Here is a 25,869-nt window from a genome sequence, read left to right as displayed (position 1 = left end):
CCACAAACAAGCAAATATACTAATAAAAATAACCTACAGTGTATTGCAAAATATCATACAAGAAATCTAGACTAATTACTACTACTATTTATTATCCTACCCGCAACTTATAGTATTTAACAGTCTGAAGAAAATCGCAGAAGAATAAGTGTGACCTCCAAATGAGATGGAAAGGAAGTGACCAGGAGAGTTGCAAAAGGGAGATAAGATGTGAGAATGGCGAACATACAAAAAAGTACAGTAATAATTTTGTTTCCTTATCATTGAGAGGGTCGTACAGAAAGGAGAATCAGAAGTCACATGATTTGACTTGGAAATTTCCTTGCGAATAAATCACAATGATCCAAATCAAAAATTGTGCAGTGAAGGCATTATAATAGTTTTGTTTTTATTATAATTTCAATGTAAAATGTATAATTGTAATATTTTAGTGTATTTTTAATATATAATAAATTGTATTACTTGCAATATATTATAATGATATTTTTGATATATAATAAAAATATAAATATCACATTTTTTTCATAAATTTTGACATATTTTTGATATATAGTAAACATATTTTAAACATATTTTAATCATGTGTTTTTTAACATATGTTCAACATATTGCCGTTATCGAGTTACAACAGAGTTAACAGAAATGTACACGCAATATGTCAATCATATTTTAAAAATATTTTTACCATATTTTTCAAAATCAATAGGTTTCTGCAAAGTATATAATTACTGTATTTGTATTTTAGTATCATTTGAATTATCTATCTAAATAATGACTGAAGAACAGAAAAAAAATAGTGTTTTTAATAAGTATTCAGAAGCGAGAGAAAATGAAGATGCACAGTACAAATTGGCCATGCATTATAAAACTGGAATTAGTACCGAACAAGATATTCCTAAAGCACTTGAGTTGTTTAAAAAATTAGCTGAACAAGGATATAGTGGTGCACAAAATCAACTTGGCAATTTTTATGAAAAGATTGAAAAAAATTTAGAAAAGGCTTTTTATTGGTACCAAAAAGCAATAGAAAACGAAAATAAATTTGCACAATATAATTTAGGCAAATGTTATGAAAATGGAATTGGTACTAAAAAGGACTTTATAAAAGCATTTGAATTGTATAAAATTTCAGCCAAACAAGAATGTACTAGTGCACAAAATAAACTTGGCTTTTTTTATGAAAATGGGTTTGGAGTTGAAAAAGATTTGGAAAAAGCCTTTCATTGGTATCAAAAAGCAGCAGAAAATGGAAATGAATCTGCACAATATAATTTAGGTTTATTTTATGAAAATGGAATTGGCATTGAAAAAGATGATGCCAAAGCTTTTTATTGGTACCAAAAAGCAGCAGAAAATGGCAATGTATTTGCACAATGTAATTTAGGTATATGTTATGAAAATGGAATTGGAATTAAAAAAAATGAAGTTAAAGCCTTTTATTATTATGAAAAGGCAGCAGAAAAAGATAAAGATGCGCAATATAATTTAGGCTTGTGTTATGATAATGGAATTGGTATTAGAAAAAATAAAGTTAAAGCCTTTTATTGGTATCAAAAAGCAGCAGAAAATGGAAATGAATTTGCACAATATAATTTAGGTTTATGTTATGAAAATGAAATTGGCATTAAAAAAGATGAAGTTAAAGCCTTTTATTGGTATCAAAAAGCAGCAGAAAATGGAAATAAATTTGCACAATATAATTTAGGTTTATGTTATGAAAATGAAATTGGCATTAAAAAAGATGAAGTTAAAGCTTTTTATTGGTATCAAAAAGCAGCAGATGAAAATAAATGTGCACAATATAACTTGGGCTTATGTTATGAATATGGAATTGGCATTGAAAAAGATGAAGTTAAAGCTGTTTATTGGTATCAAAAAGCAATTGAATACATTAAAGAATTAGCAGAACAGGAACATAATACTGCACAAAATAGACTTGGTCATTTCTATGAGAATGGAATTGGTGTTGAAAAAGATGTAATTAGAGCTTTTTATTGGTACCAAAAAGCAGCAAGAAATAAAGATAAAAATGCACAATATAATTTAGGTTTATGCTATAAAAATGGAATTGGTATTGAAAAAAATAAAATTAAGGCACTTTTGTGGTTTGAAAAATCAGCCAAACAAAATTATAGTAATGCACAAAATGAACTTGGATATTTCTATGAAAATGGAATTGGTACTGAGAAAAATTTTAAAGAAGCTTTATTATGGTATCAAAAAGCAGCAGAAAGTGGAAACAAATTTGCACAATATAATTTAGGTTTATGTTACGAAAAAGGGATTGGTAATAGTATTAAAAAAGATAATGTTAAGGCATTTGAATGGTTTGAAAAATCAGCCAAACAAGAATATCCTAATGCACAAAATAAACTTGGATTTTTTTATGAAAATGGAAATGGAGTTGAAAAAGATTTGAAAAAAGCTTTTTATTGGTATCAAAAAGCAGCAGTAAATGGAAATGAACTTGCACAATATAATTTAGGTTTATGTTATGAAAATGGAATTGGTATTGAAAAAAATGAGATTAAAGCATTTGAATACATTAAAGAATTAGTTAAACAAGACTATAGTTTTGCACAAAATAAACTTGGTCATTTTTATGAAAATGGAATTGGTACTAAAAAAGATGAGGATACAGCTTTCTTTTGGTATCAAAAAGCAGCAGAAAGTAAAGATAAATATGCGCAATACAAATTAGGTTTGTGTTATAAAAATGGAGTTGGCACTAAAAAAGATGAAATTAAATCGGTTTTATGGTTTTATAAATCAGCTAAACAAGAATATAGTAATGCACAAAATGAGCTTGGTGATTTTTATAAATTGGTTGAAAAAGACTTTGAAAATGCATTTTATTGGTATCAAAAAGCAGAGGAAAATGGAAATGAATCTGCTCGATACAGTTTATTAGATTTATACTGTGAAGATGGAAGTTATATTAAAAAAGATAAATTTAAAGCATTTAATTTGTTTGAAAAATCAGCTGAGCAAGGGCATAGTGATGCACAAAATCTACTTGGTTTTTTTTATGGAAATGGAATTGGAATTGAAAAAAATTTGGAAAAAGCATTTTATTGGTACCAAGAGGCAGCAGAAAAAGAAAATAAATATGCACAATGTAATTTAGGATCATATTATAAAAATGGAATTGGCATTAAAAAAGATGAAATTAAAGCTTTTTATTGGTATCAAAAAGCAGCAGATGAAAATAAATATGCGCAATATAACTTGGGCTTATGTTATGAAAAAGGAATTGGAATTGAAAAGGATGAACATAAAGCCTTTGATTGGTATCAAATTTCGGCAAACAATGAGTATAAAGTTGCGCAATACAATTTAGGTTTATATTATGAAAATGGAATAGGTACTGATAAAAATGATGTTAAAGCATTTGAATGGATTAAAAAATCAGCTGAACAAGGATATGTTTATGCACAAAAGAAACTTAATCTCTACTATGAAAAAGGAATTGGTATTGAAAAAGATGAAATAAAAGCTTATTATTGGTATGAAAGAGCAGCAATAAACCAAGATAATATAGAAGATGAAACTGGATTGATAAAGGGTAATGTTAAATTAGTATTTGAATGTTTTAAAGAAGTAAAAAATGAAAATGTAAATATAATCAATGCGAAAAATTGGATTGAAGATGCCATAGATCATGAAAAAATTAAATTGATACCTTATAATGAATTAGAAAATGTTGAATCATTTAAACAAGGAGGGTTTGGACAAATTTCAAAAGCAATTTGGAACAAACTAAATGATAACGTCATTTGTAAAAAATTGACTAAAGCAACTAACATAAAGCATGATTTACTAGACGAATTTATTCATGAATTAAAAATACATTTGCGACTTGATTATAGTGAAAGGATTGTGCGTTGCTTAGGCATTAGTATTGGTAATTTAAAAAGTTATTTGTACTACGTATATTTATTATTATAATTATTTTTTTAATAAATTTCTTAATTTAGATCAAAAAACGAATGATCATTTCCTTATAATGCAATACGCTAATGGTGGTGATTTACAAAATTATCTCAAAGAAAATTTTGAGAAATTAACTTGGGATAATAAGAAAAAATTAGCATTTCAAATTGCAGAAGGATTAAATTATTTACATAACGAAAATATTTTACATAGAGATCTTGTAAGTATTATTCTTATTTGCTATAGCAATTATTGTTGATTGTCAACATTGACTTTTTTTTATTTTAGCATTCAAAGAATATTGTTATTCATGATGATAATGCTAAGATTACAGATTTTGGTATTTCAAAAATTCAAGATAATACAACAACTTTTATTGGCACTATTGGTGTTGCTTCTTATATTGAGCCAAAGCGTTTATCAGATCCAAATTACAAATATACTAAACCTTCAGACATATATAGCTTTGGTGTATTAATGTGGGAAATTTCCAGTGGAGAACCTCCATTTAAAGATTGTGATAATAAAACAGTTGCTATTTCTGTTATTAGTGGAATTCGAGAAACTCCAGTTCCCGATACCCCTAAGGAATATGAAAATCTTTACAAAAATTGCTGGAGGCAAGAGCCCGAACAAAGGCCAGATATTAAGGAAGTATTGAATGAATTTAAAAAGATGATTGTTGGAATTAAATTAAGAAAAGGTATTTGTAATGTGTTTATATATTAATAAATTTTGTTTTATTAAGTTATAATTTACTGATTATTAACGATAAAATTTGTATTAAGATTCAGAATCTCAAATTAGTTATCGTTCAGATAATAGTTCAACTTCGGCCTCAAATGTGCAAGCTAGTTGTGATTCTGATGATTTTTGCAGTAAGTATTAATTTTAATGACATTTTACATCATTATTTTTTTTAAGATATGAAACTAATTATTTTGGTATTTCTAGTTAAAACTGAAATACTCTGAAAATTTGTTATTTAATAGTTCAATTGAAGATTATTAAATTAACAATAATCATATTTTATAAAATTAATTCGTTGAAATTTTCAAAATATGCTATGGCAAAAGGAACACATTCGACATATTTTACTTTAAAAACATTATTTATATTAGCTTAAAGTATAGTTGATTATTTATTATTCATTTAAGACGGTTATAAAAGATCCCCATATGTAGTTGATTTTGTGTATTTATTTATAATAAATTTATATGAGTTATATTTTTATTTTTTTGCCAAGGTCAAATAAATAATCCAGTTCAATATGTAACTTATTAAATTTTAGAATCTAGATTTCTTATTGAAATTCATACATTATTTGTGTATTTGGTGAAACATATACAGTAATTAAACCGTGACGTTTCTTTTAGCAATTATTTTGATATCTATTGACAATAATAATTTATCTCATGACTAAATACCGATATAGTAAAATTTGAAGTTCTTAATAAAACAATTGATTATCTAAAAAGGAAAAGATTTGGTTGGTTGGGCTTTCTCATCAGGTAATATTTCATTTTCGCTTTCATTTTTTCAATTTCATTTTAAACCAATTTAACTACTAAAGTCCAAAAAAGAAAAGAGACGAATTGATGAAGAAAGCGGACGAAAATAACCAGCTGAGCACAAAGAGCAAACTGAAAACCAAAGAATGAAGAAAACAAGCTTAGAGAGAATTAACGAAATGAAAAATACTTACCTACACCTTAAAATGCCTAACCAAAATTAGTAATAGAAAAATTGATATAAAATAGCTAGTTATTTCTGATAATTTGAAAGTTGATGTATGATCAGTGTAAGTCAATTATTTATTTACACGAGTTAAACCATCATTAGTCATATTACGTTTCTTTCTGCAAAAAACTTAAAAACATTTATCCCTTATTACAAAAAAATTAAGAGTGACTTTATTATTCTTTCAATAAATATCCTTGTAATATGATGGGGTAATCATTCGATAACTTACGATCACATTATTTGGTTACTTCATCTAAATATTAAAGTTCCATTTATTTTTGATTAACAGACTTTCTTTTTTAGATCCTGTTTCATCATTAGATACTATGCAAACATAATTGATTTTATCGTATTAATATAACTTTTATATATTCAGTCGATTAATATACATTTTTTTATTACTATTTTAAATTTCATCCTTCTCCATCTCTCCCTTTTGTTGTTCGTGTTTGATAACATCATACAGTATCTATTGCCATAAGATGCACCTCTACCCTTATATCATTTATTTTCTTCTCTTGTTTGATTAAATCGGTCTTCTTCCAAAATTGTTTCCTGTCTGATTGTTGCTATTTTGTATTGGCCATTGCTTAATAAGAACAAAATTGCCTGGTCATCTTGAAATTCTTATATCCAGGTTATGATAGGTTATCCTTCTTAACTTCGACTGTCTTATTATTATGTTATTCTCATTGTACTATTACTTTCCTAAAAAAATTTTATCCGTTATTTCTGTAAAAACTCCGTAAAATGAGCCTTTCACGGATCCATTCACGGAAAATGTAAATAATTCGATAAATTCCGGGATAAATATGAGCCCTTTAGGGAAAATAAGATGGAATATAAAAAACGGATCGACTTTTTTTACAGGGCTTAAGAGTGACTTTGAAATCCTATTCTTTCACTTTGCAATTAAAACAATATTATTTGTTTATTCTTTGTCTTTAACCCTAGTATGAAGTTTTGTCTTGCTGTGTGTTAGTAGGAACTTCGCGTATTGGTCCATTGTTCGCTCTTTTGCCTTAAATAATGAGTCCATTAGTACCCGAAAAATATATAGAGATATTGTCCAGGAGTAGTCCGTTGTACGCAGAATCACAGTTAATATCTAAAAATAGTAATAAAATTTTTATTTTTTTTTCTAAATTAAATTTTAGCTATGTTTTAGCTGTTTAAAAATCTGTAATTTAAATATAATGATCAAATTTAGTTAAAATTAATTAACCTGAATTATCCAAAAAGGCAAGAACTATATATTATTTTCGCCCTGGTCATTTTACGCAAACTCTTTTAACCACTTTTAATGATATCGTTTATTACTATTAGTACTATGTTTTGAGAAAAAAGGTGTTCTTATATTATTTTTTGATTTGATTTTGCTGACAATAGACTTTTTTGCTTTTATCTTTTTAAGATGCTATTTGCCGATCTTGGTGTGACGGCACCTTCTGCGTGTGGAATCGACCAATTATCAAAAATACGATCGAGAACAAAATTTTGTCTTTTTTTACAAATAAATTTATTAAAATACTAGCAGTCACCCGTTGCTTCGCACCGGGACCAATGAGTTTGTTTAAATAGAAAAATTTAGTATTATAATGTAATACTAAGTAAATTAAAGATGGTTACAGTAGTTTTATTGTTTATAATTAGGAATTTAATATGGTAATAATTAGTCAACAAAAAATAATAAAATAATATGTATTAAATTATATTTATAATAATATAGCTATTTATATTAATGATTTGACGTTTGAATGTAGAATGAAATTCGGATTAATTAAGGAATTGTGGAAAAATAATTATCAACTAATTTTTTAGAAGTATTTAGAAAAAACTTTAATATTATGAAAGTACTACAAATATTTTTATTAATTAATTATAAATTTTATAATTATTTCTTATTATTTTATATTACGTCAATCTTAAACTTATAATCAACTTGCGAACAATATTTGAACATGTATTAGAATTTGTTCATTTCATTTATTATTCTTCTTTTGATACTCATTTTACTCGAATACATTATTAATTTAACTAAACCATTGAATTAAAATCATTATTCAAAAATCTGGATATGGATTTGGTTATAATAAGTTACTATGAAACATCATCAGTGGTCCAGTGGTGCTCAGCACCAGTGTCACATGTTTTTATTTGTATTGCGTCACTCATCATATTTACGCGATTTTATTTTTTTTTGTAGTTGCTTCCTTAGCTTTCGGTAAGTTATACATATTTCTTAACGTTGTGTATGTCTTTTTTTCCTTCATTAATATTAACTATTCTCTCTTCTTTTCATTTTATTTCGTCACTTCCACCTCCATTTGTTCCACTTCGTCACTTTTTGTAGGTAGTTCTTTCCATCTTTTAACGACTTTAAAGCTTTGGCATTAGTATCCTAATAAATGGTAAGTTATTTTTTGGGTCTTTTGGAATTGAAAATTTATTTTCTTTATAATCTAACTATCTTTTTCTTTTTTTTGGTCGGGCTTTTCACTTTATTGGGCTTTACGGTTTTTTTGTTTCTTTCTTAATATGCCATGCTGTTCCTTTCCTCGCCGTTTCGTCTTCTATCATTTTTTCCATCACTGTCTCATCTCCTATCATTCTTTTTCCATCTCCATTTCATTCAATATACTCTTTCATCTCCATTTCGTCCTATATCATTTTTTCTATCACCATTTCATTCTATATCGCTTTTTCATCATCATTTCGTTCCTTTAATCACTATTTCACCTCCTATCATTTTCCCACCACTATTTCGTCTCCTATCATTCCATATCCATTTCGTTCCACATTATTCTTTCATCCCTATTTCACCCATGAAACATTCTGTAATTTTGTGGATTAATTGATTGGGTAAATGATTTGTGTCTATTTCTTCTATTGGCGTCGTAATTGAACGCGTGGGTCTTTAAAGTGAATAATCATATAGCTTACAAAAAAATCCATCGGTGTATACATAATACCGATGGGATATATACTTGTTATTGTCTTCAATTTATTCCAGTATTATCATAAATATCAGTTATATATATAGTTGTGATTTATTTATGTAACTATCAATATAACTAAAAATAACCTAATCACCTATAACTATATGAATCACGTAAAAATTTTTTACTATTTTTAATACAATTATAGATGAAGTAAAAAATTTCATTTTTATTAATTATTTCATCTTTTAACTATATTGTTCTCTTTAAAAAAAAAATTTGGTCAATTGATCAATTAAAAAGATTTTGAGCAAGTTAAAAAATCTCATTTAAGAATGAGTAATTTGCTTTAAATACAAAAGGAATGAAAAAATATTTATTATTTAATGTTGTACCAAATTTTTTGTCTTTTTATTAGTGTTAGTTATAATAAATACAATAAAAAACGAATAATAAAACAATAACAATAGTAAAAAAGTCTTTTTTGTTAATTCTAATTATTATTAAAACTTGAAAAAAAAAACTGAGAATAAAAAACCGAAAAAATAAAAATTTTTTCAGTTTTAAAAAAATTCGAAAATAATTTTGGTCTTTAATAATCGGAATTATAAGAACCGAAAAAAAATATTAAAAAATAAAAGTAAAAAAACAAAGCACGTTATACTTTAGCTGGAGATGCGATGATTGCGATCTGCTGCGATGACCCAATCATATTGTCCCAAGAGAGGATATGATTAATAATAGCAATGAATAATCTCTACAAATATTTTTTTAGTTATTTAGGTAAGATCATTGCGTCATTGAAATGAGTACGATAAATTCGGGTAAGGATTTTTTAAATAACGGTATACCAGATAGTAGTTCAGTCGGATATATTGAATTAGAAAAATTAGCCAATAGTACGTATGGTATTTATATTAGGCTGAGAAATTATAGTGAAGGAAAGTATTATAGGTTGATGATAAAGATCATATATACGAAGAGAAATATGTGATGCACGTATCCATGTCGACTATTGAGTATGCTTTAGTCTGGCTATATTTTTTCAAATAATATTCATTTTGTAATGTAATTTAAAACATTCCTTTTTTTTATAATGCAATATTCTTTTAATTGTATCATTTTACATTACTTAATCCTAATAGACTGAGGCAGGATTATTTAATTTGAAATCTCTTTTAAATAAATAAAAAAAAAGACATAATTTATAATATAACTAATAATTGGAATATTGTATATATACGATGACGATTTAATAGAACCTCAGCAGACATAATCACACAATAGGGATAAGAATTTTGCCATATTGATGTCGGCTAATTGGGTTTATATGAACTGTATATTGAGAAATAGTACACGTTAACATGTTTACTATTCTAAATTTAAAGATAATTTTTCCCGTTAATGGTATTCCATTTATATATTAAACACTATTCAACAATAATCGATAGCTTGCCCAAAGCTGCATCACCTTTCAAAAATATTACAAAAAGTAATAAATGATAGAAGATAATTAATTAATGTTATTATCGATCTCGCACGCATATTGGGCGAAGGAATAATATTTTTCGTAATAATTAACCGACAATAACGATTTATGTAAATGATGAACATATTACTATATTAGTTGACACTTCAGTGCTTCTAAAAATCTAAAATGTATTGAACGCAAAATTACAAACTTATTTTTTTAGATGTTTTTTAAAATGCTGAGTGATTTTTAAGTGTTACAATTTTATTATTGAATATAAACTTCCGGTCCAAAAAAAAATATTAAAATTTATGGATTTCATTAAAATAGACAAAAAACTGCGAAAATTTTTTATAGTTACATTAATAATAGTTTCAAAATAATGTATTTATAATGGTTTATTATGCACACAGTAAAATTAAGAAGCATATGATATCTTCAAAGCAAGCTTCGGCATCATTTGATTTAATTAAATATGTTTGACTTATTTAAACACTCGAATAATTACTACTACAGTAATTTAAGCTCGGTTAATACTTATCTAATACCCATAAAAAATTTTGGCTAAAATTGAACCCTCCCGTTATTATATTCCTATATCTTCCTCGAGAATCCTTAGATATAAGAGTGTAATTTTCTAATACTTATTGAGTACAAATATAAAACTTTATACAAAAAATCTATAATTAATAAGAAATATTTTTCTTTTTACAATAGTTAATTGCTTGTTCGAAGCCCTTATTAGCAGAACTTATCATATAATAATTCCCTAATTCATATTCGTGTATAGAGTAGTAATAAGTGGCAATGTTAAACATAGCTACGAAATGTCCATTTTTAGCAGCTTTAAGAAAATATTTAATCGCTTCATCTTTATCTGGTTTGACACCTTTGCCTTGCATAACCATTAATGCATAACGGAGTTGAGCATCAGGAAACTTTTCACCATAATCAGCAGCTGCTTTAAATAATTGAACAGACAATTTATGTTTTTCCTTTTCAGAACATTCAAGGTTAGACCAACCTTTTGAAATATAATAAGCTTTCCAATATTTTGCTTTTGGATTATCCATTTCAGCATAAGTATCAAAACATTTATATAATATTTTCTTATCCTTCTTGCTGTCGGTTTTATGAAGTTCAATTGCTTTATTAAGCGTCATATAATCAAATGAATCCCAAACCGTGTTAAATGAATCTGAATCCAAATTAATTGCATAATCTTCTATCGCTTCTATTGTACTTTGAGTCATTTTTCGTACAGGAGGAGCTATGTTACTAATGGGACGACTTGTGGGTGCTTCAAGATTTCTGAAAATATCCTGAAGATCTGTTAACATCCTTGAGAATATAGGTCGAGAACCCGGATTTGAATCAACAGATTTATTTACAAGATCTTGATATTTCTTCGGAATATCAGTACCAGCTCTAAATTTTTCCCGATACCCACCTACTACTTTTCTTATAACTTCAATAAAATCTTTGAATTGCTCGTATGGAATTTTACGTTCAGCAATCTCCCAAAGGAGAATACCAAAACTATAAACTTCACATTTGGTATCATACTTAGAATACTTGTCTTTTTTCTCCTTTTCTCCTGTAAATCCTCTTCTTAAAATTTCGGGAGCATTATATCGAAAATATTCTTTAGATATCTCAATATTACCAGCATCATCATCAAATCTTCTACTAAAATTTGTAATTTTAGCAATATCATGATGTGTAATTAATATATTTTCAGATTTAATATCCCGATGAACCATCTATTAAAAGTTAACATTTATGCTTGTTAATACTTTAAAGTTCGAAAATTTGAAATGAAAAAATTAAATTACAAATGCGATTTTTACCTTGACAGAATTAAGGAAATTCAAACCTTTAGCAATATCATAAGCAATTTTTATTTTCAATTTTAAGTCAATGTTTTGTTCATGGTTAAGAATATATTCACGTAAGCTTCCTTTTTCTGCCCATTCAGTTACTAAATAAGTTTTAAATCCATCACTAGTAAGACCATAGAAATTAATGATATTTTGGCAATCCTTAAGTTTCATAAGAATTGTGACTTGATTTTTAACTTTATTAATATGATATTGATCTACAACCTTGAAAGCAAATTCTTCTTTAGTTTTTACTTGAATGTATTTTCTCAATCTTTCACCACGTATACTAATTTCGTCAGCTTCTTCATAATCTTTGAATGGAAGTTTATCAGTACGAAAGATGATATCGATTTTGTTTTGAATTTGATCTGCATCTTCTTTTTTACTGCCCATCATACTTTGCATATTATGCATAGTTATTGCCATTTCACTGATTCGTTCAACGACTGAGTTCATCTGATCATTTGTGTGAAAGACATTTTGTTTCACATCGTTCATACTTTCTACTAAAGCTTCTTGAAATTTTACAAGTTGTTCTACATCTTCTTTCACAATTTTATCTTCATTTTCAGTATTAAAATTGACCAATAGGTTAATATCTTCATTTTCAGTATTAAAATTGACCAATAGGTTAAAATTTAACAAAGTCATACTGCTATCATATTCTTTACATAATTCTTTAAATCCATTTTCAATCTTTTTAGCTCCTAAAAACTTTTGCACCGTATTATATTGTGTTATATCTTCAATGAATTTAATCATATTATGAAGAACTTGAACCAATCTTTGTAAACTTTTATAATAAATCGAAGTTAATAAATCTTCTCTTGCTTGTAAAATATTAACAGAGATGTTTGCTGTAGAGATACGTTGCATTAAAATCATGGTAATATTTTTATTATGCTGAGCTGACCTATATAAATCCGTAACTTTCGAAAAAATTTCAAATACATCTCTAATGAGCGGAATGAATTGTGAAAGAGGAATAACTACTGATGTTGTTAGCTCAACAGAACTAATGATTGTGTCAGTGTAATCAATTACAGCAGTAGTTGCTTCAATCGCCAAATCAGTTTTTTTTGCCATATTTTTTAATTTAAGAAAAAATTTTTTTTTTAAAAAAAAATTATTTTTAAAAAATTTTCAGTATTGTCATTCCCAGTATATATTTTATTTTTTGTAATACAAACATAATCCACCAATCTGCAGAATCTATATGCATCCTGCAGATCGGCAGTCATGATCATTCTTTATAGGAGTTCTGCAAATTCCTTCTAAAAGTTCTTCCGTTTTTCAAAATGGTTGGGTTGATGTCGATCATGCAACACAAATAAAAAAAGCCCAGGCACGTGACATTTGCCAAAAACGTGATCGAGGTGATGATCGATGTCAAGATAAAGTTTTTAAACTCTTTCAATTTTCCATCTTTTTGCACTTCTATTATAATTGAAAATAGCGGTGAGCATCAAAGAAAATTTTATTGTACTATCCTATGAACTTGATGATTATATAAATAATTTTGATGATGATTCTCTTATTTTTAAAAATGAATCAAACAGGATCAGAAAAGAAGATTCTAAAAAGGAATGGTAATTCTAGATTAATTGTAAAAGTGTTAAAGAATTATTGACAACTAGACCAAATTTAGTAATAATTGAAGTTGGTAAAACAAGTGTGATAAATAATCTGGATAAAAAATTTGCAGAAAAAGGAGAACAGCCAGATTTAATACTTCTAAAAGAAAGATGACTCCACCTTTTTTCTTGTGTTGTTTGTTATTTTGCTGCGCCTGCTACAGCTAATTTCAAAGGTCCGAATTAGAGGTCTGCATTGACCCCTATTTACCAACCCGGACCCGGACTATTATTATATTAATTTGTTGTTATTTAGCTTGGAGATAAGAATGCTGAAAAGCCTGTTTAATGTGTCTAGCTTTAATCGTAGGATTATTTTAATAAATTTGTTGATCGTAACTAACCATGAAATTCAATATATGGTTTGTTTGATGCCCAAATATAGCTTAAACTTTTCCAGCATTTTTATATTAAGCTTGAAGCTTGAAGCATATACTTAAGTGTAGGCTTAATCATAAGCTTCAAGCTTCAAGCTTCAAGTATTGGATCTGCAGTTAGCTTCTCTACAGATGGCAGGTTAATATATATTTTTTTTTAAAAAAAAAAAAATTAAAAACAAAACGTGATGATCATGTACGTAATCATGTATTTAACAAAATGGTAAAAATGATAAGCGTAATTATTTGTTAATAATTTATTTACTATGATAAAAAAAAAAGCACTATGAAAGCTACTATCGAAAAAAAAATTTTATTACCATAAACTAGGGTAATTAAGTACAAGTTAGTGAGCTTTTAAACATTATAATTTATTTAACTATCCCTTAAATTGTAAGGGTTAAAACTAATTTATATAATCTATGAAGTTTTAAGAGTTCACATTATTACATTATTAAATTATTAGCAATTTGATAATAAATATGGTGTAAACCCATTATTTTCAATTAGTAATTTGATAACAAATAATGGGTATGCACCATTTTTTTAATGGTTTAATAAAGAAATGGCATGAACCATTTTTTGTTAAATGATTAGATAATAAAAAACAGGTTTGCACCATTTAATTATTAAATCAATTAAAAACTGTGCAAACCTGTTATTTATTATTAAATTTTTTACGGTCAGCAAGCATGTCCCTTGAATTGCTATTAAATTTCAAACCATAATATCTCAGCCAATAATAATCCAATTTTTATGATCTAATAACCATTATATTTGTCTAAACAAGATAAATCTAATGAGCTATAAATTATCAGTTTCTGATCATTAGATTATAAGATAAAATTAACAGTACTTCAATTAATATCTTATAATAAATATTAATCTAATAATTATAAAATTATAACATTTGATTTGACTTAATAAGATGAATCTAATAAGTCAAAGATCAATAAAATCTGATCACTAGATAGTAAGATAATCTGCTCTATTGTAATGTTAAAATTTTTTATATATGTATAAAATAAATAATATTTAATTTTATATATAATATAACATTACATCCTAACAGGTATAATTTTTCAAATATTTTAATACCATAATAAACAAATATTTTATTTTTTAAAAAAATTAATTTATTAATATTGCTACAACAACAGTTTTAAATAATCTTTGATTAATAGTATTAAAAATAAATATTTTTATGACACAGTAAAATTACAGTTTTTCTATATAAAACTCAAAATTAGCATTCTAAATCTACTTTTTAAGATTAATACATCTCATAATTTTATCATGCAAGATACATTAGGTTATATTCTTTTTATAAATCAATTTATTTTTACTATTATAACAATAGTTTTAAATAATCTTAATTATAAGTAAAATTAATTATTTTTGTGGTGCAGTAATTTTAAGAAAATTCCCAATATAGCACCAGAGCAATTTATGCGATGTAATGATGGATCATTTGGTCCTGGGATTAATGCCAATGTTAATATATTGGATGGTTTAAATCGTTCATTCCTGGGTAAGTTGCAAATGATAGCAATAGTAAAAATAAATTGATTTATAAAAAGAATATAACATAATGTATCTTGCATGATAAAATATATTGTAAAAACATGTAGTTAACATATAATCAAAAGTGGTGTAAACGTAATTTTCATATTAAAATTGAAAAAATGCATTATGCCGATCTATAAGTAAAAACATTTGTTTTGCGTAGCACAAAACTTTCTTGACTTTTATGAACTTTTTTAACATTTCTGGAGCTATTAATTAAAGAAATCCCAAATGCAAGGATTATATGTAATTTTATCGGGGCTACAAATTTAACTAATCTTAAAAGTTTGATTTAGAATGCTAATTTTAAGTTATACATAGATAAACTGTTAAAATCGTTAAAATAAGCACGAAATTAAGGCGGGAGACTTATTCATTTATTACGTAAAGTCTGTAAATTTGCAATTAAGTGTAACCTTATTAGGGCTACAAATATAATTAATCTTAAAAAGTAGATTTAGAATGCCGTTTTTGAGTCATACATAGATAAACTGTTAAAATCGTTAAAATTAAGCACGAAATTAAGGTGTGAGACTTATCCATTCATTATATAAGTCTGTAAATTTGTAATTATATATAACTTTATTAGGGCTACAACTTTAATTAATCTTAAAAGTTAGATTTAGAATACCAATTTTGAGTTTTATACAGAAAAACTGTAATTTTACTGTATCGTAAAAATATTTATTTTTAATACTATTAATCAAGATTATTTTAATTAGAAAAATTAATTTTTTTGATTTTTTAATTACAAAAATGTCAAGTTTGACGTTTTTAATTAAAAAAATTAATTTTTTTTTGATTTTTTTAATCACAAAAACGTCAAGTTTGATGTTTTTAATTAGAAAAATTAATTTTTTTTTGATTTTTTAATCACAAAAACGTCAGGTTTGACGTTTTTAATTAAAAAAATTAATTTTTTTGATTTTTTTAATCACAAAAACGTCAGGTTTGACGTTTTTAATTAAAAAAATTAATTTTTTTTGATTTTTTTAATCACAAAAACGTCAGGTTTGACGTTTTTAATTAAAAAAATTAATTTTTTTTGATTTTTTTAATCACAAAAACGTCAGGTTTGACGTTTTTAATTAAAAAAATTAATTTTTTTTGATTTTTTAATCACAAAAACGTCAGGTTTGACGTTTTTAATTAAAAAAAATTAATTTTTTTTTGATTTTTTTAATCACAAAAACGTCAGGTTTGACGTTTTTAATTAAAAAAATTAATTTTTTTTTGATTTTTTTAATCACAAAAACGTCAGGTTTGACGTTTTTAATTAAAAAAATTAATTTTTTTTGATTTTTTTAATCACAAAAACGTCAGGTTTGACGTTTTTAATTAAAAAAATTAATTTTTTTTGATTTTTTTAATCACAAAAACGTCAGGTTTGACGTTTTTAATTAAAAAAATTAATTTTTTTTGATTTTTTTAATCACAAAAACGTCAGGTTTGACGTTTTTAATTAAAAAAATTACTTTTTTTTGATTTTTTAATTACAAAAACGTCAGGTTTGACGTTTTTAATTTAAAAAATTAATTTTTTTCATATTTTAATAAAATGATCGACATATTATTAAAAAATGTTGATTTATTCATGATCTGTCAAGTTAACATTCTTTTTGAGCAGCACAGTTAAACTCTGCGCAAAAAGTTTCCATAGTGAATGTTCACTTTCTCTGTACATGTACATGTACATGTTCATGTTCTTGCTCTTGTACTTGTACATGTACATGTACAGAACTGTACTAATACTTAAGATTAAATTGAGAGTTTTTTACGAAAAAGGCAATTTTTTTTGTATCCATGGCAACTATGCATGTGGATGATTTTCAAAATCGGAATAGAAAATTTAGGTGAAAATCTGACCAAAATGAAATGATCAACCAAAATTTTTGCCTTTTAGAGTAAAAAATCGCCTAAAAATCCTACTTGGGTGTTAAATAATATCACGAATAAATAAAATAAATTATTTTTTTCTTTTTTTTTTATTAATTAAAAAAAAAGGTTATATTCTTTTACCATTATCAGTTAAATAAAAAAAACATGGAAGATTTCAAATATCCAATCATTATGTAATCGGACAAATGATATAGAATTGGCACATCTACAAAAAAACATTTTTTTTACAAGTTATAAATATAATTACATCAAAAATATTTGATCATAAGAAAAAAAGATTCTATTTATGAAGAATATTGACTTCATTTTTAATTTAATGACGCTCATATAAAAAAAATATTTAATAAATATCTCTCTTTTTCGAAAAAAAAAATCGATTAAGAAAAATATATTAATAAAATATCTATTCCTTACATAAAAAAATAAATAAAATAAATTATTTCATATTAAATTAAATAAATAAACAAATAAAATAAATACTATACCAGCAAAACTTACTTTAATTTGTGTAATTCATTCAACTGTTGAACGAGAAAGTAATAATTTTATTATAAAAGAAACTATTGGTATTATGAGAAAAGAAGATAATACAACAATGAATTTAAAATTAATTTCTTTTTTGAAATGGATTCCCGATTTTACATCTGGTGATGTAATTAGGTTTACAGGAAAATTTTCTCTCAATGAAGAACCTCCTCATAATAATATTTTGGAGGTAATTTTTAATTATTATTATTTATGTAAAAAAAAAAATAATACCAAAAAAATAATTATTAATTCTTTTTTTTAAAAATTAGAAAATAAAAAAATAAATTAGATGACAGCTAATGCAGGTTATCATTTGATGATTAGTTCAATCTCTGTTTTTCTCATTGATTAGTTATAAGACAAGTACAGTCGCGTCGGAAAGTAATGCCCGATTTGAAAATGAAGACAAAAACAAAAATATTTGTATTTTTTCACCAGTATATACATTAGTAAAAAATTTATATCTAGTTTGCTTCTCATACTACATCAAATTTTCACAATCCCAGGGTGGCAGCCTTCCCAAAAACAGAACTATTTAAATTTTCATTTTTTCTTCAGTACAGCTTTAAGTTCGCCTACAGCTTTTGGGAGGAGGTCAACACTTCTGGGTAATATATTGGTTTGTTTCTAATTGTTCTCCACTTTGTTTAAACCAAGTAAATTTGTTGGCAAATCACTAGTTGCAATTTTATTTAATTTTAGCTGATTTTTGGCTTAAAGATGAAATCTATAATTATCTTGCCACTCGTGATTATCTTGGCATCCAGTGATCCAAATTTGGCGAATAAGGGCTCATTGGATTCGTCTCGTCAAGATGAATTGAATGGTGGTCGGTTCATATCTCTAGGATCAATATATGCTAAGATATACATTAAAATATATTTTGGACGTTTTTGCCATTATCTCGTGATATATCGATACTATACACATGGGCTGGCCACCATTCGATGCGTCTCGAAGAGACTAATCCAATGAGCCTTTGATTATCAAAATTGGATCACTGGATAGTGAGCTATTCCCGATTTTATGAAATTCAGAGTTTCGAAAAATTTTCAGGTAAAGTATGTTTGGAGGTATATCTCGGCATCTATTGGACCTAAAGACATGATTCAACTAACATTGGACTCGTCTTGGTGAGGTGAATCCAACAAGCCTTAATTTGTCAAACTCTGATCACTGGATGCTGGGATAACCATAGTGGCTAAATAATTATAACCTCCATCTGTAAGTAATCGGGCAATACTTTCCGACGCGACTGTACAAGATGATGATGATTTATTTAAAAGTATCAAACTTAATATTAATTAATTTGTTGGAAAGGGAAATGTTGCTGACAAATTTAATATACTGTAAAATGTAGATACTTAAAAGCGGAGGAGAGAATTGATAATAAAGCGAAAAAAATCCATAAACAGACTTTTTTTCTTAATATATTCAACATTATTACAAACAAAAACATAAATACACAATTCACAATAAATAACATATTAACTGAAAAAATATTAAAGACTGTGCCAACTTAATTCCTGATGCCACCCCAGTTAAAAACAAAAAAATCGGGCAACTTAATTAATTTCGGCCAGAATTACGAAAATCCGGGTTTAACGAAACAACATGTGCCGGGCCAGTTTCTGAGTTTCCGGGTTCTAGGACCCGTTTGCAGGCCTTTAGCCCGAATTTTTCAGTCTCATATCTATAGTATATTCTATTACTTCTCCACATTAATGAATGTTCTATTTAATATTTGGATGAATACTAACTACATAATATTTCGACTTATATTCTCGCAATAGATGTTATCATTTTTCTAAAAACTTTATCTATCCATTCGTTGGCAAGTTATGTACTATGTTTCCAATTTTTCTCAATAAAAGCTCTATTTCTCTAAAGAAAACTTGTTCGAACTCTTCTCGTGTGTAAATAGACTCCATTTATGAATCTTATTTATATGTTTAATAAGAAGTCTAGTCAGTTTTTTCTACCTTATTTTTGGTCGAGTGATGGGTGGAGAAGCATCATTTTGAAATAACAATTAAGACCTTGATTTTAACTTATTACAGTTTCATTTGTAGGCCTTCGCAGGCATATTAAGTTCCACAGTAGTTCCAGTTATCATCTGAAAATTTTATTTTTAATACAAGTCATAACTAATTATGCATTTTACAATAGCTTGAGTTTTGAAGCTTTTCACGTAAAATAATTTTTATAGACTAAACTAATTCTTACTTATAATTTTTTAGATCTGATAAATTTTTCTTTGGACCTTTCTAACTCAATTTTTTAGTACAGTTATTATTTTAATTGTCTGAAACGAATGTAAACTTTATACTTTTTAGAGTGAAAATCTGATTATTTACATGATTTAAACAAAAATGAGATAGTTCGTTTAACTAACATGGTAACTTGTTCGAAATCTAATCCTACAAGCTACTCTAAAAATGATATTGATGCTTTAAACATTAGTGTGTTCCATTTATTAGAATCCGTAATTTAACTAGTAAGAATTCTTAAAGTACTGTAAACCATGTAAGAAACTTTTGTTATATCTGGATGATTTTTTTAAAATTGGTAAGTAGCTAAAGAGGTTGAAGAATTCAATTATTAAGATATTTATTCTAGAATTATAATACTTAACATGCAGAATTAACCATTGCTTCTTCATATTGATTTTTTTTCTGTACCAACATTTACATTAACTAGGAGTAAGGTAAAGGAATCTGTAAAAGATTCGAAAGGATAGTAGTTCCTTAAATTGAAATTATATGAGGATATATGGCAAGTACTGGGCAAATAAGTATTAGTTATTTACTGATCTAGCAGTACTATGCGTCTAAATTGTGACAATTTGTTTTACAAGAATTGTTATAGCACATGATATCACTAAAAAATCATTCATCAATTACCGTCGTAATCATCAACACGATTCAACCAACAGATCACGTCAATCTGATTATATTAACATTAATAATATTAATGGATATCACTGTCATCTTAACGACTCTAGACGACAAGTTGATAATAATAATTTATGGATCTATTTGACATCATCAAACTTTTTACATAATTTACCCTGGTTATCATCTCTCAATGACGATTTGTCCAGTTTTAATTCACATATATTTAAAAATATATTTTTATTTCACACATAAGCCCAACAGGCATTAAATCATCTACTTTAACTTCCTACTGATTCTTACTAACTTTTATAGATTTTTTAGATAGGGACTTTTTTTTTTCTTTATTTTTTCTTTTTGTTTTGTTTTCTTATATTTGTCTCCCTTTATCAGTAGCGTAGTTTTACTGTTAGAGTAGTTCCGCCCGGAGGGTGAGGTCTTGTTTACGAGATTTATAACCACAGCACCCCTAATAGTATAGTTTTTCACTATTTATAGTTGTTAACTTCTATTATGTATTTGTCATTGGTTACTCCTCTCTGAAATAAAATAAATAAATAAAAATAAAATTACAAGAATTGTTATAATATTAATAAAGTTTTTTTTTTTAAAAAAAAAAGATTTTTCCAAATATTTTTATTGACTAAACAGATTTTTTTTCATAACCTATTAAAAAAGAAACAAAAAAAGATATAATAATTAACATGTATGTTTGCAAAAATTCTTAACTTATCCTTGGTGAGGAAGTTGATGGGGAATTTATAAAGAGTTTACAAAGAAAAAAAAAATTTTATCATTAATATCATTAATATAGTTTCTCAATATCTGCATCATAAGATCATGTAACACAAGTGTGATTTATTTATTTTATTATTTTATTTTGTTTTGTTTTATTACTAATTTAGGTTAATTTTGTTAATTCTACCAATCGGCGGATATGAAATATCAAGATATTCTGATAAAAATTATTATCCGGTATCACGTGATTTTTTATAATTAAAAATGGTTATAATAAATCGTGTATCGGGTAAAAAATCGTGTATCAGGCAAAAATTCGTGTATCAGGCAATATCAAATCACGGGATAACGGATAAATCACTTATTCGGCACTTCGAACCGAATAACTAACGCTACCTAAAGGTAGCTTGGGAATCAAATTTGATCAGTTGATCTCTGGCTCCTGCGGAGCCCGGATCAACCAATCAAACTTGATTTACCCAATATAACAGTTAAAAGTGCCGAATAACTATTAAATATTTGGTAGTTTCATGCCTGATTAACTTTTCTTAAACATTAAGTCATATTCATTTAACCATCCAAAATACTGAAATCACACTATGAAATAATGAAAAAAATACTCATGCAACAGTATGTAATTATGCAAAAATACTTGATAATTAACATTTTAAAAAAGTAACTTTTTTTATTTTCAGCTTTTATTTGCAAAAGAAAATAGTTAAAAAAAAGTAAAGTAAAAACAAAAAATAAACATAATGCTTGTCCTCACTCCTCATGTGATTTTGGGCGTAAAAATTTTATACAAGTTTATAATTTTGCCTAACATCGTAATTTTGGCTTGCATTATCAAAGAAATAAATTATCAATTATACAAAAAATTGCATGCTTTTTTGATTTAAATATGAATTAATTTAAGCTAAAATTTAACTGTACAAAATCCGACACCAAAATCATATGTAAATCGTACATACTACACTTTGTTTAAATTAAAAATATAGTATTGTTGTTAGTATTTATTCAAAATACTATAGATTGAAATTATTCTAATTATTCTAACATCTTTGAACGTAAATTTATTATTTTATGATATATCACATTGATTAACTGAAGGTAGAGAGTACAGTACTCATTAAGTGCAAATATAAATTTTTATACAATAAATCTATAATTAATAAGAAATATTTTTCTTTTTGCAATAATTAATTGCTTGTTCATAGCCTTTATTAGCAGCACTTATCATATAATAATTCCCTAATTCATTTTCGTCTTTAGAGTAGTAATAGGTGGCAGTGTCAAACATAGCTACGAGATGTCCATTTTTAGCAGCTTTAAGAAAATATTTAATCGCTTCTTCTTTATCTTGTTTGACACCTTTTCCTTGCATAACCATTAATGCATAACGGAGTTGAGCATCAGGAAACTCATCACCATAACTAGCAGCTTCTTTGAATAATTGAACAGACACTTTATGTTTTTCATTATCAGGACATTCAAGATTAGACCAACCTTTTGAAATATAATAAGCTTTCCAATATTTTGCTTTTGGATTACCAATTTCAGCATAAGTATCAAAACACTTATATAATATTTGCTGCTGTCTTTTTTATGAAATTCAATTGCTTTATCAAGCGTCATATAATCAAATGAATTCCAATCCGTCCAATCCGTGTTAAATAAATCCAAATTAATTGCACAATCTTCTATCGCTGCAATTGTACCTTGAGTCATTTTTTGTACGGGAGGAGTTATGTTACTATTCAAAGAATTGGGATAATTTGTGGGTGTTTCAAGACTTCTAAAGATATCCTGAAGATCTGTTAACACCTTTGAGAATATAGGTCGATAACCTGGATTTGGATCGACAGATTTATTTACAAGTTCTTGATATTTCTTCGGAATATCGGTACCAGATGTAAATTTTTCTCGATACCCACCCATTACTATTTTCGCAATTGCAATAAAATCTACGAACTGATCGTACGGAACCTTACGTTCAGCAATCTCCCAAAGGATAATACCAAAACTATAAACTTCACATTTGGTATCATACTTGATAGAATAATCTCCCGCAGTTCTTCTTCTTAACATTTCGGGAGCATTATATCGAACATAGTCTTCATTTTGAACTAAATTATGTTTAGCTTCATCAAATTTTCTACTATATTTAAAATTTGTAATTTTAGCGACATCGTGATCTGTAATTACGATGTTTACGGATCTAATATCCTGATGAACTATCTATTAAAAGATAACATTTATACTTGTTAATACTTTAAAGTTCGAAAATTTGACATGAAAAAATTAAATTACAAATGCAATTCTTACCTTGACAGAATTCAGGAAATTCAAACCTTTAGCAATATCATAGGCAAGTTTTAATTTCAATTTTAAGTCAATATTTTGTTCATGGTCAAGAATATATTCACGTAAGTTTCCTTTTTCTGCCCATTCAGTTACTAAATAAGTTTCTAATCCATTACTAGTAAGACCATAGAAATTAATGATATTTTGACAATCTTTAAGTTTCATAAGAATTGTAACTTGATTTTTAACTTCATTAATATGAGATGGGTCCAGAACTTTAAAGGCAAATTCATCTTTAGTTTTTATATGAACGTATTTTCTCAATTTATAAATTTTATAACCACGTCCTTCTTCGTCAGCTTCTTCATAATCTTCAAATGGTAGTGAAGATATACGAAAGATATTATCGATTCTTTTTTGAATTTTGTTGTCTTCTGTGTACGTCATACTTTTCATGTTACTTTGCATACTTTGCATAGTTATTGCCATTTCACTGACTCGCTCAACGATTAAGTTCATCTGATCATTTGTGTGAGTGACTTTTTGTTTCACATCGTTTATACATTCTGCTAAAACTTTTTGAAATTTGGAAAGTTGTACTATATCTTCCTTTATAATTTTATCTTCTTGTTCAGTATTAAAATTAAAATTGACTGATAAATTAGAATTTAACAAAATAATACAGCTATCATATTCTTTACACAATTCTTTAAATTTTTTTTCAATCATTTCAGTTCCTAAAAACTTTTGTACTGTATTATATTGTGTTATTTCTTCAATATATTCTTTCATATTATGAAGAACTTGAACCAATCTTTGTAAAATTTTATAATAAGTTGAAGTTAATAAATCATCTCTTGCATGTAAAACATTAATAGAGGCACTTGCAACAGAAATACGTTCCACCAAAATCCTGGTAATATTTTTATTATGCTGAGCTGACCTATACAATTCTATAACTTTTGACAAAATATTAGATACATCTTTGATGAGCGAAATAAACTGAGAAGGAGGAATTATTAGTTCAACGGTATCAATAGTAATTGTATCGGAGTGACTAATTACGGCAACGGTTGTTTCCAAAACAGCTGTTTTTTCCATTTTTTATTATTTTTTTTAGTTCGATAAAAAAAAACGATTGAATAAATTGGAGCAATTTGGGGCTCTTATATAAGTAATTTTTTTACCATACAAACATAAATTAGGAAAATATCCACAAATCCTGCAGAATCTTTTGAAGATCGACAGATACGACTGTTCTTTTATTTCAGAAAATGGAAATACAAGATGGTATCGAACAAATGATATGCGATCACATGACAATCGATAATAAAACGGGTGATAAATCATTTTTTTACAATTGTATTAATTATATTTATATTTGCTCACTGCCTCACACAATAATAAATAACGTTTTAGATTTAAAAAGTGTTTACTGTAGGCTAATTAGGTAAACTTCATAAAAATATTCACATGGTATTAACAAAATTTTACCTCCTTTTTTTTTATTTCCATATTTATAAATATTAAAACTTAATTTAGTATTAATGATAAGTTTAATAAAGAATTATAATTACTTACTCTCTAAGAGGTCGTAGTTAATGTAATTATAACGTGTCGAAAGTTAAAAAATGCTGCTGATATTTAAGTATATCAGCACAAAATGTATTTTATCGGTACGCTGAAAAAATTTTTAGATTTCGGACGGACAAGGATTTGAACCTACGATTAATGAAATTCAACTATTTTGAAAACAGCGATATATAAATTTTATTAAAAGAAAAAAAAAGACCTATATGTATTATATTACTTTTGAATATTTTAATGACGCCTAAATTTTAATTTTGGGATGATTTAAAAATAGATAGTTTTTGTGGTATTTAAATTTCATATGTCGACAAAAAATTTCATAATATTTATTTTGTTTTTATTTACACAAAGTTATAAATTAGTCGAAGTTA

The 25,869-nt window shown here is 26.4% G+C and overlaps 3 protein-coding genes across 3 annotated transcripts; 1 reads left to right on the top strand and 2 right to left on the bottom strand.

Moving 5' to 3' along the window:
* Positions 1-771: 771 nt before the first annotated feature.
* OCT59_013056 (uncharacterized protein) lies at positions 772-4,907 on the top strand (the record flags this gene model as incomplete). The annotated part of the gene is made up of 5 exons (XM_066140570.1): positions 772-3,904; positions 3,978-4,153; positions 4,222-4,636; positions 4,722-4,811; positions 4,888-4,907. The coding sequence occupies 5 exons, from the start codon at positions 772-774 to the stop codon at positions 4,905-4,907; spliced, it is 3,834 nt and encodes a 1,277-aa protein (XP_066001446.1).
* A 5,865-nt stretch (positions 4,908-10,772) lies between these two features.
* OCT59_013055 (uncharacterized protein) lies at positions 10,773-13,055 on the bottom strand (the record flags this gene model as incomplete). The annotated part of the gene is made up of 2 exons (XM_025322581.2): positions 10,773-11,849; positions 11,937-13,055. 2 exons carry the CDS (start codon positions 13,053-13,055, stop codon positions 10,773-10,775), a joined length of 2,196 nt encoding a protein of 731 aa, XP_025165905.2.
* A 9,717-nt stretch (positions 13,056-22,772) lies between these two features.
* OCT59_013054 (uncharacterized protein) lies at positions 22,773-25,009 on the bottom strand (the record flags this gene model as incomplete). Its single annotated transcript, XM_066140569.1, has 3 exons — positions 22,773-23,110; positions 23,182-23,842; positions 23,930-25,009. The coding sequence occupies 3 exons, from the start codon at positions 25,007-25,009 to the stop codon at positions 22,773-22,775; spliced, it is 2,079 nt and encodes a 692-aa protein (XP_066001445.1).
* Positions 25,010-25,869: the final 860 nt, after the last annotated feature.

This window comes from Rhizophagus irregularis, chromosome 20, assembly GCF_026210795.1.
Source record: "Rhizophagus irregularis chromosome 20, complete sequence".
Taxonomy (NCBI): Eukaryota; Fungi; Glomeromycota; class Glomeromycetes; order Glomerales; family Glomeraceae; genus Rhizophagus; species Rhizophagus irregularis.
Note: the sequence above shows the minus strand (reverse complement) of the source record. Positions and strands in the feature narration are given on the sequence as shown.